At 40.2% G+C, this 24,376-nt stretch overlaps 1 protein-coding gene across 2 annotated transcripts; it reads right to left on the bottom strand.

Moving 5' to 3' along the window:
- Positions 1-177: 177 nt before the first annotated feature.
- Positions 178-24,279, bottom strand: PALB2 (partner and localizer of BRCA2). 2 transcript variants are annotated; one of them, XM_065891831.1, is made up of 13 exons: positions 24,232-24,279; positions 22,165-22,224; positions 21,925-22,027; positions 18,072-19,559; positions 15,360-16,183; positions 14,930-15,001; positions 13,056-13,217; positions 11,835-11,920; positions 11,195-11,356; positions 9,721-9,837; positions 5,607-5,694; positions 3,037-3,185; positions 178-679 (listed from the first exon to the last, which is right to left on the bottom strand). In XM_065891831.1, the coding sequence occupies exons 1-13, from the start codon at positions 24,277-24,279 to the stop codon at positions 469-471; spliced, it is 3,570 nt and encodes a 1,189-aa protein (XP_065747903.1). In that variant the 3' UTR covers positions 178-468. The 2 variants fall into 2 exon arrangements, with proteins under 2 accessions (XP_065747903.1, XP_065747902.1); XM_065891830.1 differs by having other exon boundaries at positions 469-679; positions 15,360-16,174; positions 18,063-19,559.
- Positions 24,280-24,376: the final 97 nt, after the last annotated feature.

The raw sequence follows: 24,376 nt of genomic DNA, 5'->3' as shown, positions 1-24,376 counted from the left end.
AAAATAAAGTATTGTAAGTAGCATAAAAAGTAATTGCGTATTAGTATACTGAGTTAACTGAAATTTACTTTTACTATGCAAGCATCATTGACTAAAATATTCTAGTTGTAAAATAATTAGTTCTTATTTCTAAAACTGATCTTTATAAGATAGGAAAAAATATGCCAAACAGGATATATCAAAATAAATATTTATTAACATTTGAAGCTTTATGTAGATACACCTTTAAAAGCAAATGTGCAAATGTGAGGAATTACAAAAGTCAACCTAAAATCCGTTTCTCCCAAGTAAGTATAAATGAACATTCAAGATTAGTAGGGCCCCTACCAACAGAGTAAAAAGTCTGTCTGAATGAATACAGGTAATTATTTTAAATGACTTTCAAATAGTCTCCTTTATAGTAACAACTCCAAAAAGTAATAAGAGGCCGAAAATACCCAGAACACGGTGTTTCAACCTTACCCTAACTCAGTAGTAGCGGTATACAAATATATTTCCATCTTTCTGTCCAGCCAGCAAATGAGAATCTGCACCTGACCATTTAACAAAAGACCAGTTCTGGTCAGAGACAGGTGGAAGGAGAGCAGTGCAATGACCTAGGAGTAAGTCCCAAATGGCAATGGTTCCAGAAGTTAATACTGCTGCTGCAAAATGATCTTTCACGTCACCTTCCAGGAACCTAACAGCAAGCAGAGAAAAGACAATTCAGATCACATATCAAAAAAACAGACAAAGAGAAAAAACCATGAAAACAACAGGCCCAAACCATGCTCTCAGGAAGAACAAAATTACCTGGAAACAGGAATGCCTGTGTTTGCAATCCAGGACTGCTGGCTATAATCACTAGAGACCCTGCCTGTCTCTCTGATGCACCTCTGTATCCCCTGCACACCAGCTCACAGGGGCCTGCCTCCCACTCCTCAAACCAGCTGAGCTCCGTCTCACCTAATTGTCTTCGCTCTTGCTCTTCCCTCTCCTTGGCAGCTCTAACCCCAGAGCTTAGCCTGGCTGGGCTTTGGTCATCATTCAGGCCTGTCACCTCCACAGAAAGGTCATACCTACTCAGAGATCTGAGAGCGCACACACACATACACCCTGCTCCCTCTCTACTGCAGCATCTCTGTTTATCTTCACAGCACTCCTCACTATGGGAGATTCTCCTATTTCCGTGTTTGGTCCCACAAAAAATGTAAACATCGTAAAACAAATCCGGTTGTCTTTTTAAGACAGGGCTCTGCAGTCAGCTACCGGGGTTTGAATTCTAACAAAGTAAGAGATGTGCAAACCTGGCAAGTCATTCCACTTCATCAGTAAAACAGGGATATGATGGTATGAGTACCTACTTCATAGGATTGCTGTGAAGTTTAATGAAACAGTTGATATAAAAAGCTTAGCACAGTACCTAACACACAGGACGTGCTTAATAAAAATTAATGATTATTCCTTACTGCCATATCACCAGCACCTTGCACAGAGCCTGGTACACAGTCAGCCCTCAGTGAATATTGTGAGTGAACTGAATGATATATTTTATCTCTGGCTCGCACCCAACCTTGTATAGCTGATTCCTAGCCCTTCTTTTGAAAATCCATCAAGTTTTCCTTGACAGTCTCTCCCCAACCCTCCACTGCCAATTAAGGTGCCTTTCCATCCTTTGTGCTCGCCAAAAGTGCAAGCCTCATGGCACTGTGTGCCCTGAAGAGCAGTCACTAGTTGTTTCTTTTTTCAACAGAAAAAGGTTTATTGCAAAGGCCAAGCAAGGAGAACAAGTGGCTTGTGCTCAAAAACTCGAGCTCACTAGGTTTCTCTTCTAACTTCCGTGAGATTAGAAACAGTAGTGCTTCCTACAGGATTGGCACCAAATAGGCTTTCAAGATTTACTAAACAAATGGGTTTGAAAAGTGACAAAGGAAATGTGTGACCAGGTAGTTATCTGTATCCTCAATTTCTAGGCCAATGACTATGGTTCTCTCTTTATATCTAAGAAAACAAGCACACACTGCAGATGAGAGTTCTGAGGTCCTTGCTGACCTACGAGCATCTGCAGAAATGCCACAGCTGGCTAAGTACATAGGGAGAGAGACTTTTCAAACATGCCATGATCTTGCAAGCTTTGCACAAGATCCAAAGAAACATAGAAATATACATTGTAACTATCAAGGTTCCTTACCCTTGTGAGTTACTAAAGCTAAACTTTGTGATCCTGATTTACCAGGTCTATTTTCAAACATTAATAAAGGCAGTCTTCATAAATGATACTTTCAGATGTTGCTCGGTTCGCCTAATATCAGCACTACTTCAGAGCTTTACATAGCTCAGAAAACTGTTGGGATGACAGTAACTGTGGCATTGGGAAATAGATCTTCTCATCAGTCAACAGATAAATATTTATCAAAAGATAAATATCAACTGCCTCCATGATGGAGATTCAGTCAAGATTTCAAAGTAAAGGTATCTTTGTACATCTAAAACTTCCTTAATTTAGGTTTCATGAAAAGAACATAAATTATAGTAAGTTTTTTGTAGAGAATATTAACTACTTTGTATTTGAAATGTTTTTGGTATGGGAAAAAACAGGGCTTGAAAACACATAAAATACCTATCCAGTGCCATACTAGTGGGGATCATAGGATGTAGGGAATCTGAGGTTTGACTCAGATCTACTAAACTTCATACTTCATCCCACTTCTTTTTTTTGGTGGTACGTGGGCCTCTCACTGTTGTGGCCTCTCCAATTGTGGAGCACAGGCTCCGGACGCGCAGGCTCAGCGGCCATTGCTCACGGGCCCAACCGCTCCACGGCATGTGGGATCTTCCCGGACTGGGGCACAAACCCGTATCCCCTGCATCGGCAGGCAGACTCTCAACCACTGCGCCACCCGGGAAGCCCCCCATCCCACTTGTTAATGTTCTTTACTATGATCTGTAGTATGTCATGTTTCCATTCATGTCAGTGACACAAAAATATCTGGTTTCTGTATTTGCACAAATGCTTCTTAAAATGTCATACTCATTAAATGGCAACAACACACTTGCCTTCCAGCCTGCCCTTGAGGAAGGCAGTAGAGCATCACGCCCACACTCAGGGTCGTCTTTGGGTTAATGACAATCAGCTGAAACACAGGGCTTCCCAACAACTTGCTCTCTTTGGCACAAGGGTGACTCAGAACAACAAACAGGAGCCCCTGATTTAGGAGAAAAATTAATAACCAAGTAAATCATCAAGAGTATGTGGGGAAAAAAGCACTGGCAGAGACAAAACTAAAGAATTACAGGAACGGTCAACAGGCTCTTAAATTTCCAGGATTTAATCCCTGGCTCACTCTTTTCCAGGCAGAACTGTTGAGGGTATCACTGAGCTGGACTTCTGGCTTCTCCAGCAGAGGGCTCCCCATGACTTTACAGCCAGTCTTTGCAGGCATGACTAGCTGACTTATCAGCTCCCTCCCCTTTACAGCCTACTAACATCTTATGCCATCTCTTTGGTAAAATGCTGGCATAAGAAAAAAGAGCATATAAACACACGGCGGGAGTCCTCAGACTAGAAATGTTCATCTGTAAGTTGGTTTTTGAAAATTCAGAAGACATTTTCTCATAAAAACAATCTTTTAAGTGGTGGCTGCATTTTCAGGCCAGTTTGCAATAGCCTATTTATTTATAGAGTAAAAATGACCAAAAAAGGACACCATCACCTATAGTTGTTTCTGTGGGAGAATGTGTTACAGACCTCTCCTGGCTTTAAAATTACATGTTCTAATAATAACATTATTGCATGTGATAATATATGTCACACATACATGTATATATACATATATATGTATGTTGTACGTTGAAAGTAGTTATTTTGGGGGGTAAAATAGGGAAAATTAATTATAGGGCCATCTTAAGATTAATAACATTCATTTCTAATTCATCCATTTCTATCAATGGAATGACTGAATTCTTATAATGAGAATGAATTACCTTTATAATTAAAAAACAACCAAGAGTCAAAAAATGTTACATGCTATACACTTAACTAGGGGTTGGCAAACCGTGGCCTACAGGTCAAATCTGGCTCAATGCCTATCTTTGCATGGCTCATGAGCTAAGAATGATTTCTGCATTTTGAAATGGTTGGAAAAAAGAGGAAGAACATTTTGTGCCACATGAAAATTATATGAAATCCAAGTCTCAAAGTTTTATTGTCCAAAAAGTTTTATCGGAACATAGCCACACGATTTGTTTACGTATTACCTCTGGGACTCGGGGCTGTAGTGGCAGAGAAGAATAGCTGCAACAGAGACCATGTGGCCTGCAAAGCTGAAAATATTTACCATCTGGGCACTTAACAGAAAACGTTTGCTGATTTCTGTACTGAACTATTAACTATTATTTCTGGAGGTTGGCTTCATGGAGAAATTTTACTTCCTATCTTATACATTTCTGTGTTAAATGTTTTAATATCAAATAGGTATTAATGTTGTAATAACAACAATGTAAAATTATTTAAATGCCTAGTAGGTATATTTAAGCAGTCCAGAAATAAATTCAACCCTCTTATTTTAAGATGAAAAAAGTTAGCCCCTGGGCTTCCCTGGTGGCACAGTGGTTGAGAGTCTGCCTGCCGATGCAGGGGACACGGGTTCGTGCCCTGGTCTGGGAAGATCACACATGCCGCGAAGCGGCTGGGCCCGTGAGCCATGGCCGCTGAGCCTGCGTGTCCAGAGCCTGTGCTCCGCAACGGGAGAGGCCACAGCAGTGAGAGGCCCGCGTACCGCAAAAAAAAAAAAGTTAGCCCCAAGATAATGTGATAGATTATCTAAGATCACACAACATTTTCTTTGTGGCATACGGGATCTTAGTTCCCTGACCAGGGATTGAACTCATGCCCCCTGCAATGGAAGCGTGGAGTTTCAACCAATGGGCCTCTAGGGAAGTCCCTAAGATCACACAACTTTTGAGTTCATTTCCACAGATGCTGCTAGACTAGGGAAAGATGCATCCTTTGTGTTCAGAGCTTCTGGGTGCTGATGCTCACAGAGCTGCCACTGCGGCTGGGCCGGTCAGTCTCCACACAGCGCTGAGCTGGCTGCTTCTGCCTCTGCTCATGGCTCAACAGTGGATACTCAGGCAGTTATCCCTGACTCCTGGACAAATACCTTCACCCTGTTCAGATGTTAACACTGGACTGTAAGCCAAGTCTATTAACGCAATGGCTAAGAAGCTGTGTTGAGTTCTATGTCAGAATCCTAAAGCCTCAGAGAAAAACATGTCTAGGACCATTTAATCATCCTTCCTAAGGGCATTCATTCACATCATAAATCATTTACGGCAATGTGGTTGGGAGTCAAGTCTGATAACAGGCATACTATTTCCAGGTACAAATTCACAGCTGGAAATCAAGGTTTGCCCTTAAGTCATACAGCCAGAAATTTTACCCAGTCATATTGTGCCATCACTTATTTTCACTGATAAATTTTAAGAAAGAACAAACACTGCTATCCAATTTTGAAAAAAAAATAGGCACCAGGAAGGGTCAGGTAATTACTACTTACTAAGTTATTGCTCTCACTCAGTGAGGCCAACAGTAACACACAAAGTGGTCCCAGCAGATCATTACTTACCATTTCAGAATAAGCTTTGTGACAGACTGAAGCTTGGTAGGAATCACCAATGTGCATCTTTTTCAGGAGTTGACCAGTTTTTAAATTCCTTGGACACAAAAAATAAATAAGTTGTAATATTCTCCCAGCAAATTGGTTTTGACATAATGTTCTCTTATTTATCACAGAATCCTTTAGGAGGTGACCAAGGGAAAAACTAAGAGACACAGCACCTTAGTTTTGTTTAGCCACCAATTTAGCTAAAAATAAAACTATAGTTTAACTTTGCCAACAGTGTAATTTAATAGTTTAGCTTTAGATCGAATCTGCTATGCCACGAGGGATAAATCTTTTCACATTCCATGAGAAAAGTTTTCCATTATCTCATTTTACTTGTATTGAAATTAGGCACATGGCATAGCTCTATTATTAGGATTTTATCACTCTTCTTGTTATGCCTATATTTTCCATGGAAGACAATGGTCAGGAAACCAAATTTGGTTAGGGGAGAGACTACACCTAAAATAGACTTATAATTATGTCTCTATAATATATGTTTATACTAGAGCTAGACCAAGATAATGGAGAGAAAAGATAATGTGGCTAGTCCAAGACAATGGAGAGAAAATGGACTGAGATGGGATAAAAAATGGAAAAAGGAAGACAGGAGAGGGGGTGAATACAAAGAAGAAAAAAATAAAGTTTGTTGGAACCACTCCTTAGCTTTATTGAGGATTTGTGACACTGATTAACTGTTCTACCATGTGACTCTACTGGTGAGAAACTTTCAATTGGCTCCCCATTAGCCACAAGATAAAGTCCGAATTCTTTTTCATGGTACTTATAACCCTCGTGAATCCAGCGCTGCAACACTGTTATTACTCACTGCTCCCTTACTTGAAAGCTTCTCATTGTCTGGACAAAATATTGTGCATATTCCTGGCTCTATATCCTTGTTCAAGCTATCCCTCCCAACGTGCTCCCCATTACTAATTCTCATCCCTGTTATTGACAATGCCCATCTATTCCTTAAGGCCTAGATTATGTCCCATCCCCTCCCAGCTGTATGAGCTCAATTTAGATTCCATCGCTCCTCCCGGTCTGCACCAGTCCACAGAAATCTCCTCTCCTCCAATTCCCTATAGTACTATCCATAGGCCTCATTTTTTATTTAATATATACTGTAATAGGGTATAATATATTCATTCAACAAATACTTCTGAAGTTTCTATGCACCAGGTACTGTGTATAAAAACTGAAGAAAGAAAACTAAATTCTAATGTACTTATGCAAGGTTTTCCTCATATAAAGAACACCAGAATGGTTTATCCCTTACAAAGGTTAGTACAAGTTCTGTATTTAGTAATTGCGTTTTCCCCAAATCCCAAAGCACTTTGTTTAAATCTCTATCACTTTGACCTTATGTAAACTGTAAAGGAATTATATACTTTGAATTGCAAAGCAATCTTATTTCCCTACTAGATTTTAGGGGCCTTGGGACCAAAATTCATATCTGATTCACATCTGCATCTCTCACAGAGAATGGTACATAAGTAGAGACTCAAATACCTAGTAAATAATTGAAAGATGGGTGTTCCGTTAATATAACTTGATCAAGATTAAATATTTAGACCTTCAGCAATAGTTTCAAAAAGGACCACTGAACCTTGATTATAACATGAATCACTTTAGACATCTAACAAATCAGGTCAATAGGGAAGGTGAACAAATACTATATGTAAATGTAAAGTTATACAGAGCCCAAAAGGTAAATGATAGATTTTGATAGACATCTGTGAGTAACTACTCTAAGCAAGGAGCTAAGACAGACACTGAGAATAGATATAAGATACAGTACCTATCTTCAAGGACTTTCATAATACAAAGTAGTATATGCTAAGTTAAAAATAAGGGCAATATGAACTCAGAGAGGAAAACATCAATGAGGGTTGAGGTGCTACAACAGAACTTAAGGCAACTTAAGGCAACCTTAAACTTAGAATTTAAACTGATACTCACAGGTTAAGTATAGCGGTCCCTTCCTAGCCTCAAATTCCATTGTGATCCCTTATCTATGAAATGCCAAAGGCTATTATTATTAGAAGGGGGGAACTGAAGGATGGAATGAAAAAAGGGAGTGAAGGAATGGGGAACAGGTGGAGAGGAATTTTTGTGAAGCATAAGGGAAATGAAAGCTGCAAAAAGCAAAATGGGCCCCATTGAAGGTTTTGTTTGTTTGTTTGTTTGTTTGTTTTTCCATTGAAGGTTTTATTTTTGGCGGCGGGAGGCAGGAGGACTGGGAGGATGAGTATTTATAAAGTAATAGTATAAAAGATGATCTGGGGGCTTCCCTGGTGGCGCAGTGGTTGAGAGTCCGCCTGCCGATGCAGGGGACTCGGGTTCGTGCCCCAGTCCGGGAAGATCCCACGTGCCGCGGAGCAGCTGGGCCCGTGAGCCATGGCCGCTGAGCCTGCGCGTCCGGAGCCTGTGCTCCTCAACGGAAGAGGCCACAACAGTGAGAGGTCCACATACCGCAAAACAACAACAACAACAAAAATGATCTGGAGGTTGAATATTGATTGATGGAAAGGAGACCAATTACTAGATTATATAAATAGTATAGGAGCCAAACAATGAAAGTGCAGACTACAGAAAGAGCAAAAAGAATAGAAAAAGCAAGTTTTATTAAGAACACTGTTCTCAAACAAGACCTATGTGTGGAAACCCTGAGGAAAGTGCCTAAAGTGGAAACCTGCTCCCTGAAGACAGCAGGACATCTGAAAACAAAGTCTTCTGGCAGATTAGGTCATGGTCAAATTCCAGAGGCTCCCTGGTGGGGAGGGGACAAAGTTTCTCTCAGGGGTCATGCTTTCCTCATTTATTCCTAGAGGGTTAGGACTGGAAAATGTGGAACAGGCAGGTAGCAGTGACACAAATATCTTAACTTTCTTTCACCAAGACCCATTCTGGCCCCAAGGGAATAGTTAATGGAGAAGCCTTCTGAGAAAAAACAAAAAAAAATCAACCTATTCTCCTACTACAAATTAACCTTACAAGTGCCTGTGGCCGGGTGTGGTTCTCTTCCACGGTCAGGAAAGAGAGGTGGCTGGGGACTCTTCGACTTCAGTTTCCCTACCACAAATGTGTTAATTTGAATCTTGAAATCATGTTTTATACATCTAGTAATTCTGGATAGTATTCTAGACATTATGAATGACACATCACATAAACTGCATTCTGTTAGGTTCCTCTGAAAAATATTGATTTTTTTCCCCCTAGTAAACAGTGAAATTGGCTAAACTCAAATTCCAAATGCCGAAAACCCAGTTCAGTTCTTTTTGCTTTACCTGGGCTGCTTCAAGTCTGTCCTGCATACATGCAGTTTAAAGGTCAGCCAGATATTTAGGTAGAGAATATAGCCAGAGTTTAGAGCTCCTTCTCTGGTTCTCTACTTTTTGGGATTTTTCTTCCTTGCTTTCTAGCTGCTGTAGTTACCTTGATCTCTATCCTTCATTCCTTTAAGCCAGCAGGACAGAACACTTTCTATCAGGCTCTTAATAACTGAGTGTGCAGACCAGGGCCTGCCCGCTGAACAGGAAATTCGCCCAGTGACATTTCCTTCTTCTAAGTATTGAACTTCCTCCAGCATATTTCTTTTTTTCTTGCTCTCTAGTGCTTTCAGATAGTTGATTTTTATATTTTGTGCAGAGTTGATAGGTATTTTAAGTAGGAGAATTAGTCTGAGAAAGCTACTCAGCCATTAACTTTAAGCAATATTTTTTTTTTTTTTTTTTTTGTATTTTGGCCGTGCGGCGAGGCACGTGGGATAGTTCCCCGACCAGGGATCAAACCCGGGTCTCTGCAGTGAAAGCGCCAAATTCTAATCACTAGGCCACCAGGAAACTCCCAGCAGTAGATTTTTGTCAACAAAAAAAAATTTCATTTATTTTAAAATTGTCTGCTTGGACTGTCTGAATTAATCTTGTTAAGACAAGTATATAGCATTTGATAGTAAACAAACAAAAACACAATCATATTTACAGAGTCTCTTATTTAATCTTAATAACCCTATAAAATTAGAGGTAAATCCTTATATTACAGATGAGGAAACTGAGGCCCTCGAGGGAAAGCTTACCAAATGACAATGTTGTTCATTATAGTGGTACCAAGCAGAGCTTCCTGCATCCCTTGAACCTCAGCAAAAGTTAGTATAGTCTCTTCAGGGTGCATCAAAAACTGTTTTTCTTTGCTTCTGCATTAAAAACAGTATTAAAAATCAGCACTTTCTACCAAAGCAGTTTCTAAGCAGCCCTTCTACATATTATTGAACTATGCATAATAAACACTAACCTAATGCCAGAAAAAAAATTTCAGCCAGAAAACACATGTATTCTAAACTTTCTACAATGAACATTTATTACTTTCATATTACCTACCTGGATATATTGCAAGCACCTCAAATTCATCATATCCAAAATTAAACTCACCAGCTCTCTCTTTAAACCTTGTGTTTCTTTCTGCATTGCTATCTCAACTAACTGTTCCACCACCCACCCAAGTGAGCAACCCAGAAACATGGACTTTATCCTTGTGTCCTTCCTCTCTATTTACTCAATCACCAAGTCCTAATGACTTTATCATCTCATCTCTCTCAAATCCATCTGTTTCTCCCCATCTCCACTAATGCTTTCCTAATTTAAGCAAACAATTATTTATCTCTTGCTTATTTTACTGTAACAGGTCATGGATTAAATAAGACAAACAAGGTCCATGCCCTCCGTTATTAGGAAAGACAAATAAATAATTACAATAGGGCTTCCCTGGTGGTGCAGTGGTTAAGAATCTGCCTGCCAATGAAGGGGACATGGGTTCGAGCCCTGGTCTGGAAGATCCCACATGCCTCGGAGCAACTAAACCCGCGAGCCACAACTACTGAGCCTGTGAGCCACAACTACTGAAGCCCGTGCGCCTAGAGCCACTGCAATGAGAAGCCCGTGCACCGCAACAAAGGGTAGCCCCCGCTCGCCGCCACTAGAGAAAGCCCACGCACAGCAACAAAGACCCAACACAGCTAAAAATAAATAAAATAAATTTTTAAAAAATCAAAATAAAGTGTAACGAGTGTATAACAGACATAGAGGATGCTATGAGTTCCATTTTTAGCATGTTGAATTTGAGGTAACCACGAGATGTCTAATAAATAGGCATGCAGGTCTAGAGGTTGAGAAAGAGCTCAGAGTTAGAAATATATGTTTGCAAGTAGCCAGCATCCAGATGGTACCTGAAGCAATGGAAACCGAGTTTGTGAAACCAGAAAAAGGTATAGGATCTTGAGGTATTTGTAATACTTAAAGGACACACAGAGATGTCACGGGAGACTGAAGAACAAACTACACTTGCTGAGCCTCTCTGCTCCACTGCCTTCTTCCCTGCCATGTCTGGCTCCACCCCCTGAACTGCTTCTATGTTATAACCCAGTATTGAGGCAGAACCTGCTATACTACACATACAGCGGAGAAAACAAGATGCTACTGATTCAACTTTCTCTGAAACCCTGTGATAAAATCATTCTTGATGTAATAGTTAAAATCAACCAATGCTTTTCTTACCCTCCATCTTCTGCAAACGTCGTGATTTCTACTTGTTGATCACAAAGGGTCCCACTGCTACTGACTAGCCTCCTCTTTGTCAGGCCAAGCACAGCTTTTATATTTCCAGAACTCAGGAGCACTTGCTTTTCACTTTTACCATCAGGAGAACAAAGTAGTGCCCTAAACCAAATATAAGGAAAAATGCAGAGAAGTCAGGAGTAAGTCTTTAATATTAAAGAACTAGGTTCAAACTTTAAAAGGAAACTTCAGTTAGGGATGTCATTGATAGTTTTGTTTGTTTGTTTGTTTTTTAACAAATCTCTCTTTAGACTAAATTTAGATTCTTTCAAGACTCAAGACTAGGTTATAACTTGTGCTCAAAACAAGCTGAGGGGCTTCCCTGGTGGCAAAGTGGTTGAGAGTCCACCTGCCGATGCAGGGGACACAGGTTCGTGCCCCGGTCTGGGAAGATCCCACATGCCACGGAGTGGCTGGGCCCGTGAGCCATGGCTGCTGGGCCTGCGCGTCTGGAGCCTGGGCTCCGCAACGGGAGAGGCCACAACAGTGAGAGGCCCGCGTACCACAAAAAAAAAAAACAAAAAAAACAAGCTGAGAAAGATCAAGGGAAAGAAAAGAATACTCCTTGAGAATTACATACCTGATTTCTCTGATTTCCAAATTTCCCAAAGCCACACACACAAGATTACAAACATCCGGCACTAGAACTATCTGTAATACTGGGACCTAAATAAAACAAAGCAGACAAAAATTATATTTGGTTGTTTCATCTTTAACTAATCTAAATTTTCCAAAATTTGTCACATTCCTTTCTAGTGTCATTATACCAGGATAGTTTCCAACATCTGAACAAATGTGAAAACGTTCAGCAAACACCCTCCTTTTATAAGCTTAAACCCAAATAAGCTATGTGCATAATAGTGTTTACTGTGGCATTTATTTAACACAATCTATGCTCTAGCAATGGGAGAATAATTAAATAAATTCTGGCATGTGGATGAATGGAACAATCTGTAGCCATTTAAAGTAAGTTTATTCACTGAACGAATATTTATTGAGCAACACTCTGCAAAGCACAGTGCTAGAAGCCGGGGGTATACTGGAGAACAAGAATGAAATCTGCCAAGACAGTAGTAAATCTTAAGCATTCTCACCAAGAAAAAAAAAAGGAAACTGTGAGGTGATAGATGTGTCGATTAACTTGATTATAGGAATCCTTTCACAGTGTGTATGTATATCAAATCATCACATGTGTACATCACAAATGTACGCTTTAAATATATTACAATTTTATTTGTCAACTATACCTCAATAAAGCTGGAAAAATAAAATTCAAAATAAACAAATAATTAAGTATGAAGAATATGTAGAAACCAGGAAACATGTTTATATGGTAGGAAAAGGCAGGCTTAAAAATTTTAGGCACACTAAGATTGCAACCATGTAAGATATGTACAAAGGTAGACAAGGACAGAAGAAAGTATATACAGAAAAAAAAGCAGAAATAACATTTTGGTGAGAGGTAAGGAACAGAGGTATCAGCAAGTTTAGAAATCAGAATAGATATGAAATTCCAAGCTCCTCCAGCAGATCTAGCGTAAAAATGCATCTCTGGATAAACATATGATAAAGCAAATAAAGCGCAGTGTTAATTGTAGAGACTAGATGCTGGGTATATGGGTGCCCCCTGCACCATTTTTCTGTATGCTTGAATATTTTCATAATAAAATGTTGGGGAAAAACCGCATCTCTGTGCTCTGTCTTGCATAGTCATAGATCCCATATTTTTAGTAAGCTGTACATCTATATTACCATGCAAATGATTGGAAAGATCTCTTTCAGCTATAATATTCTGACTTACCTCTGCGAAGTGCCAGGAATAAATTTTTTCCCACTGCCAAGTATCCAGAGGTTTCCAAAGAGAAACTACGTATTCACAAGCAGTTATGATACACCGCTCTTTGAAACCAGCTATTTCCCACCACATGGCACTCACATCCACAGAACAGGAACCTGAAGGATTCTAACACAGAATGGCAACAACAGTTATCTTAAAGGGATCCTTGGGGACTGTTTAATAAAAAGAACAAATATGAAAAGTAATGGATTACAAGGATTAGATGAAATACCAACTAAATGTAATTAAAATTTTATGCAGGTCAAAAGAAAGAGCTTTGTGGGTCTTACGTAACTACAACAGCTGTCCATACACACTTACAATGATAGATTTTAAAACATGTAGCTCCAGACTGGAAAAGATTCAGATTTAACCACAAAAAAATAGACCATAAGAACGAACTGGAACATTAATTAGCTCCATAAGAACCTTTGGAAATGAAACATTCTGATGAAGCACCCATGGGTTGAAGAGGGAATAAAACTGAAAGAACATATTATTTCTAAACGAACATGCAGAATGTGGTGGCCAAAGCAGTATGCCCCAACCCCCCGAAACAAAAAAACCCACAAAACCTATAATTATAGAGGTATTTATAAAGTAAGCAAGCAACTCAAGAAGTTAGTAAAAGAACAATGAAATAAGCACAATGATAAACAGAAGGAAGGACTTACTAAGGATAAAAACAGAAAAAAAATGAAATAGGAAATCAAAAATCTCAATTAACAATCAACACAACCAAAAACCAGTTTTTTTGGAAGACCTATAGGATGGACAAACCTCTTAAGTCTGATATAGGAAAAAAATACTTTTATATAGAAATGGGGAGTGAGAATGAGAGAGGCTTAACTGCATATACACAGACCAAAAAGCTATAAGAATAATAAATAACTTTTTACCTACAAATTTGAAAATATGAATGAAATGGTTGATTCCTTTAAGAAACTAAGTTATTAAAACTGATTCATGAATAGCTTTGAAACAACATAGGTATCATTATGTGTTTTTTATAGAAGAGGAATCTGGGGCTCAGAGGCTAAATGATTTGTCCCACGTCACACAGCCAGTGATCTGCAGAAATAGTTTATGTGGATTTAAAGCTCTTTCTTCTACACCAGTTGTTCTCAACTAGAGGCAATTTTGCAACCCTCCCCTGGGGGACAGTTAGCAATATCTGGAGACACTGTTGGTCATCAGTACTGGGAAGGGGGTGTTACTGGTAGAGACCAGGGCTGTTGCTAAATACCATACAATGCACAGGCCAGTCCCCTACAAGAAAGAATTATCCAGCCCCAAATGTCAACAGTACTGAGATTGAAAAACCCTGCTCTACACCATCCTACTTCAAGTATAAAAAGTTAACCAGGACAGGGATCTAATCCACTTCTCAGGATTTACCAAAATATCATTAACAGAATACTATAATTTATATTTCTCAGAACCATATATAATACATAGCATATGAAAATTAACCATTCACTATGTCATATCCTAGAACTGCTACCCATTTTCTTACAAATCACAAGTGATTCTTCTAGAAATACTACATCATTTGGGTAGGAGAGTCATGAATGAACCCCCTCTCTCTCTGTCAAAATACCTGATTTAAAATTTAGATACAGAGTTAAGTTGTTCTTGGCAATAGCTTGACATATAAACTTCTTCAGAAGATCTCAAAATATATCCACAGGTAAATATTGTGGAAAACAAAGAATTTAAATGTTTTTCTGAATCTATCAAGTTTTTCTAATGATCAAATTCTCTGCATTTTCCTATCAATTCATCACATTTTTCACATGTAAGACACAAGACATATTATAAGTTAACAGTCTTCCGACCTTTAACTTTGAAACCAATTGTAGGGTGCCTGGGTTTAAGCTATCACAAGCAGGAACGTCTGCTATTTCAGTCTGTGGAAACAAAAGTCACATAGTTAATTTATACTTTATGTATGATATCTGCCTGCATCACTCACTCATCAAACTATTTCCTATGTTTTATTTTCTATGGTAACAGCGGCAAAGTTCCAAATGCAACAGCTTCATTGATAACAAAGAACAGGATCCCGTATATTTAAAAATATATATTTTTTAATTAATCCTAATTTCCCCAGAATGAACTTAATGTTTATAGTGAAGCCATATCACAGAAACATGTTAAAACATTCTTAAACACTGAGGAACTGATGTGTAAGGTGGTCACGCTGTCCATATTCACTAAGATACTTCATTTCTTCGGAGAAAATTTCACAAAGGAAGCAGTCTGTACCTGTTCAGTGGAATGTTTCCGTGATTCCTGGCACGTGTTTCCACGGAGCTGATTTTCTTTGTAGGTTGATGACTCGATGGGTAGAGCTGTTGCTTGGGGACCAGAGTCACAGTCACGGGAAGGCTCTCCTTCCCTTCCTGCCACATGCAGGCTGCTATCTAATTTTGGTGGGCTGCTCCAAAATTGTTTATGGTCACTAGCAAGGCTGACTGTGGCTTTTAAGTGAGAAAGCTGGGGTGTAGAGCAAGCTTGTCCAACAACCTCCGCAGACATCTTTTCTCCATGGGCTTGGGAGCCAAAAGCTGGAGTAGAGCCTAAGACGGGGAAAGCAGGTGAGCATAGGTCTGCTGTCGGTCTGTCATTATCATCAGATGCAACAGTATTTACAGGAGTGAAAAGTAAAATGGATGAAGAAAGGCCCTTCTCCTGAGGCTGGCTTTTTTGGTTTGGCATTTTAGGATGTGCCTTTCCTGGCAGGATGATCAGTTCCTCTTTCCCATCCTCCTTCTCTATAGTGATTTGTTTAGGGATCAGTTGCTCCACAGCAACACAGTTTCCCCCTTTAAGATGTCCCTCTCCATATATTTTTGATCCAAAAGGCTCCATCAGCTTTTCTGAGCAAGACTTCAGTTTTTCAAGCTTAAGAGGCCCAAAGTCTTCATCAGGTAACTGAAAGTCTGTGATTTTGAGAAAAGGCGACAGATGCTTTAAATTTAGCATTTCACTCTTATGAACTGGAGAACTGAAAGCATCATCATCCGAAGATAAATACACGTAATTACTGTAAGAAAGGAAGTCCTCTTTTTGACAATGACCTTCCTTCTCTAAAACAGAAAGCAACAGAACAAATACCCAGCAAGAGACATTAATTCCCAACGAAGAGTGAGATTCTAAACTCCAATATAGTGCAGAGTTCATTACTTTTCCCACCCATGACTCTGAAATCTCAGTGAAGAGTTCAAAAATCAGCCACAGGTTAGTGGTTAACTAGCAGCTCCTCCTGCAGGAGCAAAATCAATGTGGTGCTGACAGCACTAGCTAGAAGGGAGATGGGGGTGGAGTCCCAGCTCTGCCACTGATTCGCTGTGTTACCTTGGGCAAGTCAATTCACTTCATTTTCTTTGTCCCTCCTAGGGGAAGTGGACTAAGAATCTCTCAAGTCCTTTCTGATCCAGAACTATGATTCCAACAGGCTACCAGAGTACAGTCTACAAAATGCTGGCCCTTCTCACTGAGGAAAACTTAGTCCCATTTTCAAGCAAAGAGTAATTTACTAGACTTAAAGCAACAGGAATTCTGTATCACTCAAAGTGTAGCTGCATCCAACACCTAATAAACAGATAAGAAAGCTGTGGTTCATGTATACAATTGAATATTATCCAGCCATAAACTGATACAAGCTACAATGTGGGTATATCTCAAAAACTAGCTAAGTAAAAGCGGCCAGACACAAAACGTCACATATTGTATAATTTCATTAATATGAGATACCCCCAATAAGTCAGTCCACAGAGATAGAATACAGATTGGTGGTTGCCAGGGACTGATGAGAGGAAATGGGAAGACACTGCTTAATGGGTATGGGGTTTCCCTTTGGGGTGATGAAAGTGTTTTGGAACTAGATAGCGGTCATGGTGACACAACACTGAGAATGTACTAAACGTCACTGAATTGTTCACTTAATTTAAAAAGGTTATTAACTTTATGTTATGTGAAGGTCACCACAAGAAAAAAAATTTTTTAATGTACCTGCAGGTTACTGAAATCACAGCAGATTATTTCAAAGTATACAAAAGAACATTTCAAGTTTATTATTAGATTGCCCTATATTCCCATTCCTTTGTTTTCTTTTTGGCCTAAAAAATGATAAAAAAAAAGTCATGATTATTATTTTTAAATTAATTAATGAATTGTAGCTCACAGACCAAAGCCTGTGTCCAGGGGTATAGAGCAGCTGGCTGCCTGTGTGTAAATAAAATTTTATTGAGACGATCACATTTACATATTGTCTATTGTTACTTTCACACTATACTCATGTAGCTGTGATGGAGCACAAAGACTATACTTCATATCTGGCCCTTTACAGAAAGTTGCTGAGCTCTCACACAGAACTGGAGTGAATGATCTAGATTTTGTGCTCAGCTTATCAGATATAACTCCTGAGTAAATGAATAAAGAAGTTTAAATTATAACATGTCACTTGATAGCCTTCAAAATCTGTGTCCTACAAACCCCAGAGAGACTGTATTAGATATTTTACCCCCAAAAGTGGCTCAGAACAATTTCATTTTGCTAGACAATCATCCCTAAGAGTTTGTCAGGGGACTCTTACTCTGACACAGATTTAATTTTATTTCAAAAACATTTCCTATATTAGTTACTTCTCCCCCTGGATAAAAGACTGTATGGTACCTGAATAAACACTAATTTTAGGTAAATATCCAATATATTTTCCTTCTAAGTGTCAACTTTTTCACCCATATTTGTGAACTCTGGCACCATCCAGCTAGGGTTGAATTCTGACTCTGTCATTTTAAAGACAGATTACTTTGATCTCCTTGCCTTAGTTTCCTCATCTGTAAAGTGAAGATAAAAATAGATTCTACCTCATGTACAGTTGGGGTGATGATTCAGTGAGTGTATGTACAACATTTAGAAAGTGCCAGGTACATAGTGCTAGCTACCACCACCATCAACCACAACTCAATTTACCTTTACCTCTCTTCTTACCATGAATAATTGCTTTTTCATTCTGATCTTTGTGCAAGGCAACTTCTTCCTTGGACCTATTAACACCTGATGTGCCAGAAGTTGGCAAAAGTAGTTCATGGTGATCTAACAGAGGGGTGCAGACTGACTTTCTTCTTCCTTTGCGTTTTCTACCAGATGGCTGGGTAACCGCCTTCCTAGGAAAGTCATTTTTAGTGGGGCCAGCGGGAGAGCTGACTTCAGTTAACGAGAGAAGTTTCTGAGGACTTTTTGAACTTGGTTGTTCTGCGTACGTGTCCGACATCATAATTTCACTTTGGTTAGTTTCTTCATTGGAAATGTTTAACTTTTTAGCAGATTCCTTATTTTTATTTTTAAAGCCCTTTTTTCTGACATCCAAATGACTTTGTATTACAGCCTCCAGGGCTACTTTCCTCTGGCAATCTGACATGCGTCGTGTTGTTCTAACATAATATTCTGCAGGAAATAGAAGGCCTTCAAGCACTGTGCAAGAATGTGTTTGATTTTCTGTAGAAACGGGAGAAATTACTTCTAGGCTAAGACTCTTAGACTGACTTAGAACTTCTTTTTCCAGACGACTTTCATTTCTACCACCAAGAGCATTATTGGGAGATTTAAAAGACATCTCTGTGTGATTTTGTTCTTTTAAGTTTTGGTTTTCATTTGCCACTAAGTTATTGTAGGTGAGTTCATTTATAGAATATGAATTACCTGCCTCCAAGTTAGGGCTTCTAGGCGGCCGGTCACTTGCACTTATACTTTTGTTTACCTCTGGGTTATCTGTAAAGACAGTCATTTTTTTGTTTTGTGTCTCTAAGTTTACAGGCGAAGCAGGGCTAATGTTTTCTAAACTGTGAGTAGTAAGTTCACAGTTACTTTTAGGAGGCTCATTCTCGAGGTGCTGACCACTACTGCTGACTGATGGAACATGCAAAGGAAGAGTAGTCACCCTGGGGAAATTATTTCCTCTTAAGAGTGCATCAACATCTCTCTGCGGTTTGGCGTTTGGCAGAATTAATACACTCCCTACATTAGTTCCTGTAACTGGTGCTGGAGAATCGGGAATGTCAGACTTAGGACTTGACGGGTAAGTTCTTATCTCAGTTACAGGTGTCTTAGGATTTTCTCTATTGATTTCTTCCTGTTCCTTTAGTCTTTTTCCAGAGAGTATGAGCGAATCAATATCAAAGAAAGACTCTCTCTCTTGTGAAGTAAGTGTTCTCTCCTGTTTCTTTCTTCTCCCTAGCAGCTTACTCTGCCTTTTCTTACCATCAGGGCCACTGACCCCGTACGGAAAATGTTCTTGGATATCATCTGATCTTTGTATGCATGATCCTTCTGCTGGGATTCGTCCAGGGCTAAAGGACTCAGGCTCAAGGTCAAGTGTGATAGGTGTCTTTTCTCCAGTTTCTTTATCGACGTGGGTGTTGATTTGCAACGTGTCACAAGGAGATACTTTATTTTTAGGTTCTGAGGAGAAAAAATTATATAGTTAATATTTTCCTTTTAAAATGACATAAAAACTACCCCATATTTATTTTTAAATATTACATATAAATACTACAAAACATTTATTTAAAAGAGAGTCAATGCTATTTCGTTCAGACAGATCAAAGTTCAAGGTTTTTTTTGTTTTTCTTTCTGCGGTACGCGGGCCTCTCACTGTTGTGCCCTCTCCCATTGAGGAGCACAGGCTCCGGACGCGCAGGCTCAGCGGCCATGGCTCACGGGCCCAGCTGCTCCGCGGCATGTGGGATCTTCCCGGACCGGGGCACGAACCCATGTCCCCTGCATCGGCAGGCAGACTCTCAACCACTGCGCCACCAGGGAAGCCCGAAAAGATTTATTGCAATCAGCTTTTCTCTTAGTTTTGTCTTCTAGCTTCATTGAAGTACAACTGACAAATAAATATTGTACATATTTAATGTGATGTTTTGGTATATGTATATATTGTGAAATGTTGCTACAATCAAGCTAACATATCCATCATTTCATATAGTTACAATTTTTTGTGTGTCATGAGAACGCTTAAGGTCAGCTCTCTTAGCAAATTTCAAGTATACAATACAGTATTATTCCTTTTTTCTTTTTTTTGGGCCGTGTAGCACGCAGGATCCTAGTTCCCTGACCAGTGATCAAACCTGTACCTGCTGCAGTGGAAGCGTGGTGTCTTAACCACTGGACCGCCAGGGGAGTCCCTACAAGGGACCACCAGGGAAGCCCCATGTCTTTTTTTGGCTAAAGTAATTTTCATATCACTTTTCTTTTTTTTTTTTGCCGCACTGCACAGCATCTGGTATCTCAGTTCCCTGACCGGGGACTGAACCCATGCTCCCTGCATTGGAAGCGAGGAGTCTTAACCACTAGCCCACCAGAGAAGCCCCTCATACCACTTTTCTACTTCATTAGCTTCCAATTTTATGATTATAAATTACCTGACTTCTAACATAAGAAATGATTATTGTTTTTTATTAAAATGTTCCCAGCCAGACTTTTTTCTTTGTGCATATATAATTTTAAAAAATCATCTTTCCGGGCTTCCCTGGTGGTGCAGTGGTTGAGAGTCCACCTGCCGATGCAGGGGACATGGGTTCGTGCCGTGGAGCAGCTGGGCCCGTGGGCCATGGCCGCTGAGCCTGCGTGTCCAGAGCCTGTGCTCCACAATGGGAGAGGCCACAGCAGTGAGAGGCCTGCATATCGCAAAAAAAAAAGTCATCTTTCCAATATTTAAGCAATAAATATAATTGCTAAAAGTTAAGAGAGGAAAAGAGCAACTAAATATGCAATCCAACTGAAATACAGTTTACTGCTCACAGAATGGGAGAAAATATTTACAAATCATGTATCTGATAAGGGTCTAATAGCTAGAATATATGAAGAACCCTTACAACTCACCAATAAAAAGACAAATGCCTAATTAAAATATCGGCAAGGACTTGAAGAGATATTTCTCTGAAGAAGATATACAAATGGTCAACAAGCACACAAAAAGATGTTCAACATCATTAGTCACTAGGAAATGCAAATCAAAACCACAATTAGATACCACTTCATGTCTACCAGAATGGTTATAATCTTAAAAATAGAAAATTACAAGTATTAGCAAGGATGTGGAGAGACTGGAACCCTTGTGCATTGCAGTGGGAATGTAAAATGGTACTGCCACTGTAGAAAACAGTTTAGCAGCTCCTCAAAAAAGTTAAACATAGAATTACCGTATGACCTAGAAATTCCACGCCTAGGTACATACCTGAAGGAACTGAAAATATATGTCCACATAAACACTTGTACATGAATGTTCATAGCAGCATAATGGCCAAAATTCATAATAGCCAAAAAGTAGCAACAACCCAAATGTCTATTAACTGACAAATGGATATACAAATTATGGTACATCTATATAATGGAATATTATTCAGCTGCAAAAAGGAATGAAGTACTGATGCATGCTTAGATGAATGTATAGATGGATGGATGACAGTTGAAAACTTTATGCTAAGTGAAAGATAGTCACAAAAGGCCACATATTGTATGGTTCCATTTATATGCAATGTCCAGGATAGGAAAATCCACAGGGACAAAAAGTAGGTTAATAGTTGCCCAGGGGTTAATGGTAGGATGGGCACAGGGTTTCTTTTAGGGGTGGTGAAAATGTTCTGTAATTAGATAGTGACTAGATTATACAATTTTTTGAATATACAAAGAACCACTGAATTGTACACTTTAAAGACTCTACTGCTACTGCTTATCTTCTGACTGTGAGAAAAAGAACCACAGCCAAATTTACCTGGGAAATAAATAATAAAGCAAGTATAAGTGAATGGGCTCGCTTTACCTGTGTCGGTTAGCTGCGTTGAAACTTCCTGCTGGAGCGAGGAATCTTGTCCTTCTACTGTTCTCTTAATGGAATTCTTAAACTTCTCAGCTCTCTGGGCACGCTAGAGAAAACAAAAGCAGCTCACAAAACAATTTTACAAAAAAGAAATAAATTTTGGTTAAAAGCTTTATTAAACGAAGAGCTGTTTTTATATTCTTTGTACCACAATACCAATTTGAGAGAATAAGATTCACTTACCTGAAGGCGGGCCAGTGTCTTGCTGTATTCCCTTTTCAAGAATGCTAATTTTTCCTTCAACTGGAAGAAGAAAAACACCAAACAAAACTGAGCAGGTGGAAAGGAGGCGTCAGAGAGAAGGGATGCAGTGCCTATCAGACACAAGCCTGCGGCGCCCAGCTGGCCCCTCATCTAGAGGCAGTGGAGGAAGCGGCACTGACTCATTCTACTTTCAGTTCTCACAGAACATCAAGCTCTATAACGTCTAAGCATCTCTGCATAAGTTGTTCCTATCACCTGGAGCATTTCCTCCCCAACTCACTTTGCTAATTCCTACTGATTTCTCAAGCCTCAGCTTAGATTTTTATTTCCCTGGGGTAAACTTCTAGGTCCTTCTCCAAATCCAAGTTAGGCATTCCACCTCTCCTCTGTGCTTGCTTTATCACAGTACTTATTACACATACTGTCTGTTTGCTTCTGTTTCCTCCCATCTCACTGTGAGATCCTTGAAGGTAGCAGGGGCTGTCATCCTCAGACAGTCATTCGACTAATGAATCAGTCACTGGTCCAGGTATTGGTTCATGAATCAGTCATCTCCAGCACCTAGAACAATAACTGATACCTACCATGTGTCAGTTACAGTTCCAGGGGCTAGGTATACAGAGTGGTCAAGACCCCTGCTCCCACGCAGCTTACACATAGTGAGGGGTACAGATAATAAACAAGGCAACAAACAGGTGAGATGATTTCACGTGGTAATCAATACCTAGACAAAAAGGGTGATGTGAGAGTGTCTGGGCTACAGGAGAATGGACTACTTTAGAGACAGTGGTGACGAAGGCATTTCTGAGGACTACCATTTGAGCCCAGACCTGAAGGAGGAAAGAGCTAGCTTTGGGAAGATCATAGGGAAAGCAATTTGTCCAAGATGACACAATTCATAAACGGCATGATTCACACCTAGACTGCTTCTCACAGCTTCCTACTTATCACCATTCTTATCAACGTCTGAGAATTAGCTTGTTGACTTGTAAATGACCTCTGTCACCCCCACTGCAAGGCAGAATGGGATAAGAGGACTGATGAGTTATTGTGAATGAAGAGTTTCAGCACGATGCTTGGAAGAGCCAGCCCAAGATGCATTCAAGTTAACATTCGCCGGCCCACGTACAAGGTGTCACGTATAAGGATATGCAGAGCAGCACTGCTGTAGAAAGAAAAGCTGCAAACAACGGCTCTCGACAGAGTAATATGTAAAGAAAAGGCGGCACTTCCACGCTGCAGGATACTATAAAAAACTTTTAAAAATAAGGTAGGTGGGCTTCCCTGGTGCCGCAGTGGTTGAGAGTCCGCCTGCCGATGCAGGGGACACGCGTTCGTGCCCTGGTCCGGGAAGATCCCACATGCCGCGGAGCGGCTGGGCCCGTGAGCCATGGCCGCTGAGCCTGCGCGTCCGGAGCCTGTGCTCCGCGACGGGAGAGGCCACAACAGTGAGAGGCCCGCGTACCGCAAACTAAATAAATAAGGTAGGTAAACATGGACTAATGTGGATGTTAAACACGGAGAAGGAAAACGGAAGTTGCAGAACCATCCGGATCATACCATTCACGAACATTCACCTTTCCAAAAAAACATTACTTTTTGGTGGTTAAAGAACACAACTGCACCCCTCCACACCCCCACCGCCCGTTCAACACGCGCACGCGCGCGCGCACACACACACACACAGGTGCACAAAAAGGTCTGAAATCCAGATTCTTAAGAGATTTACTTAAGGGGGTGGGGTGGGAGAAGCCAAGATTGAAAGTGTGCAAGGTGGGCTGGGGAGGGTGTCAAAGCGAAGTTTAGCTTTATCTACAGTTTTACATTTTGTACTTTTGCATTTCTGCTGTAAAGAAACTTCGTTCTTCAAACGCCACCATGGAAGCACAAGGCTCTCCCACACTTTCACTTCCTGTGCCCCCTCAGTCCAGGGAAGTGGGTGAGAGGTCACTGCCGCCCTCTGATAGTGGAGGAAACAAAGACAGGCCTCAAATCCTAGGAAAGGGGGTCAAAGTTCTGAGTCAACCCTTCCCGCATCCCCGGCACCTTTTCCTTCTCCTCACAGCTGAGGGGCTTCCCAGGAGGCTCTTCCATCTGGCCGGCGGCCAACAAAAAGAGCATCTGTCGCTGGCCCCGGGCCTGCGGATATGAGGAACCCGGCTGGCCCTAGGCCCCGAGGCTCCCGGGGAAG

This window comes from Phocoena phocoena, chromosome 15, assembly GCF_963924675.1.
Source record: "Phocoena phocoena chromosome 15, mPhoPho1.1, whole genome shotgun sequence".
NCBI classification, from domain to species: Eukaryota; Metazoa; Chordata; class Mammalia; order Artiodactyla; family Phocoenidae; genus Phocoena; species Phocoena phocoena.
The sequence above is the reverse complement of the archived record's forward strand: the minus strand, read 5'-3'. Positions and strand labels throughout refer to the sequence as shown.

Excerpts from the sequence above, each read along its gene's own strand:
- PALB2 (XM_065891831.1), bottom strand. The coding sequence starts at position 24,279 with ATGGAAGAGCCTCCTGGGAAGCCCCTCAGCTGTGAGGAGAAGGAAAAG. Across the intron at positions 22,028-22,164 it reads AGACACTGGCCCGCCTTCAG|CGTGCCCAGAGAGCTGAGAA; the intron begins GTAAGTGAATCT and ends TGTTTTCTCTAG. Across the intron at positions 11,921-13,055 it reads ATTCCTGGCACTTCGCAGAG|GTCCCAGTATTACAGATAGT; the intron begins GTAAGTCAGAAT and ends TGTTTTATTTAG.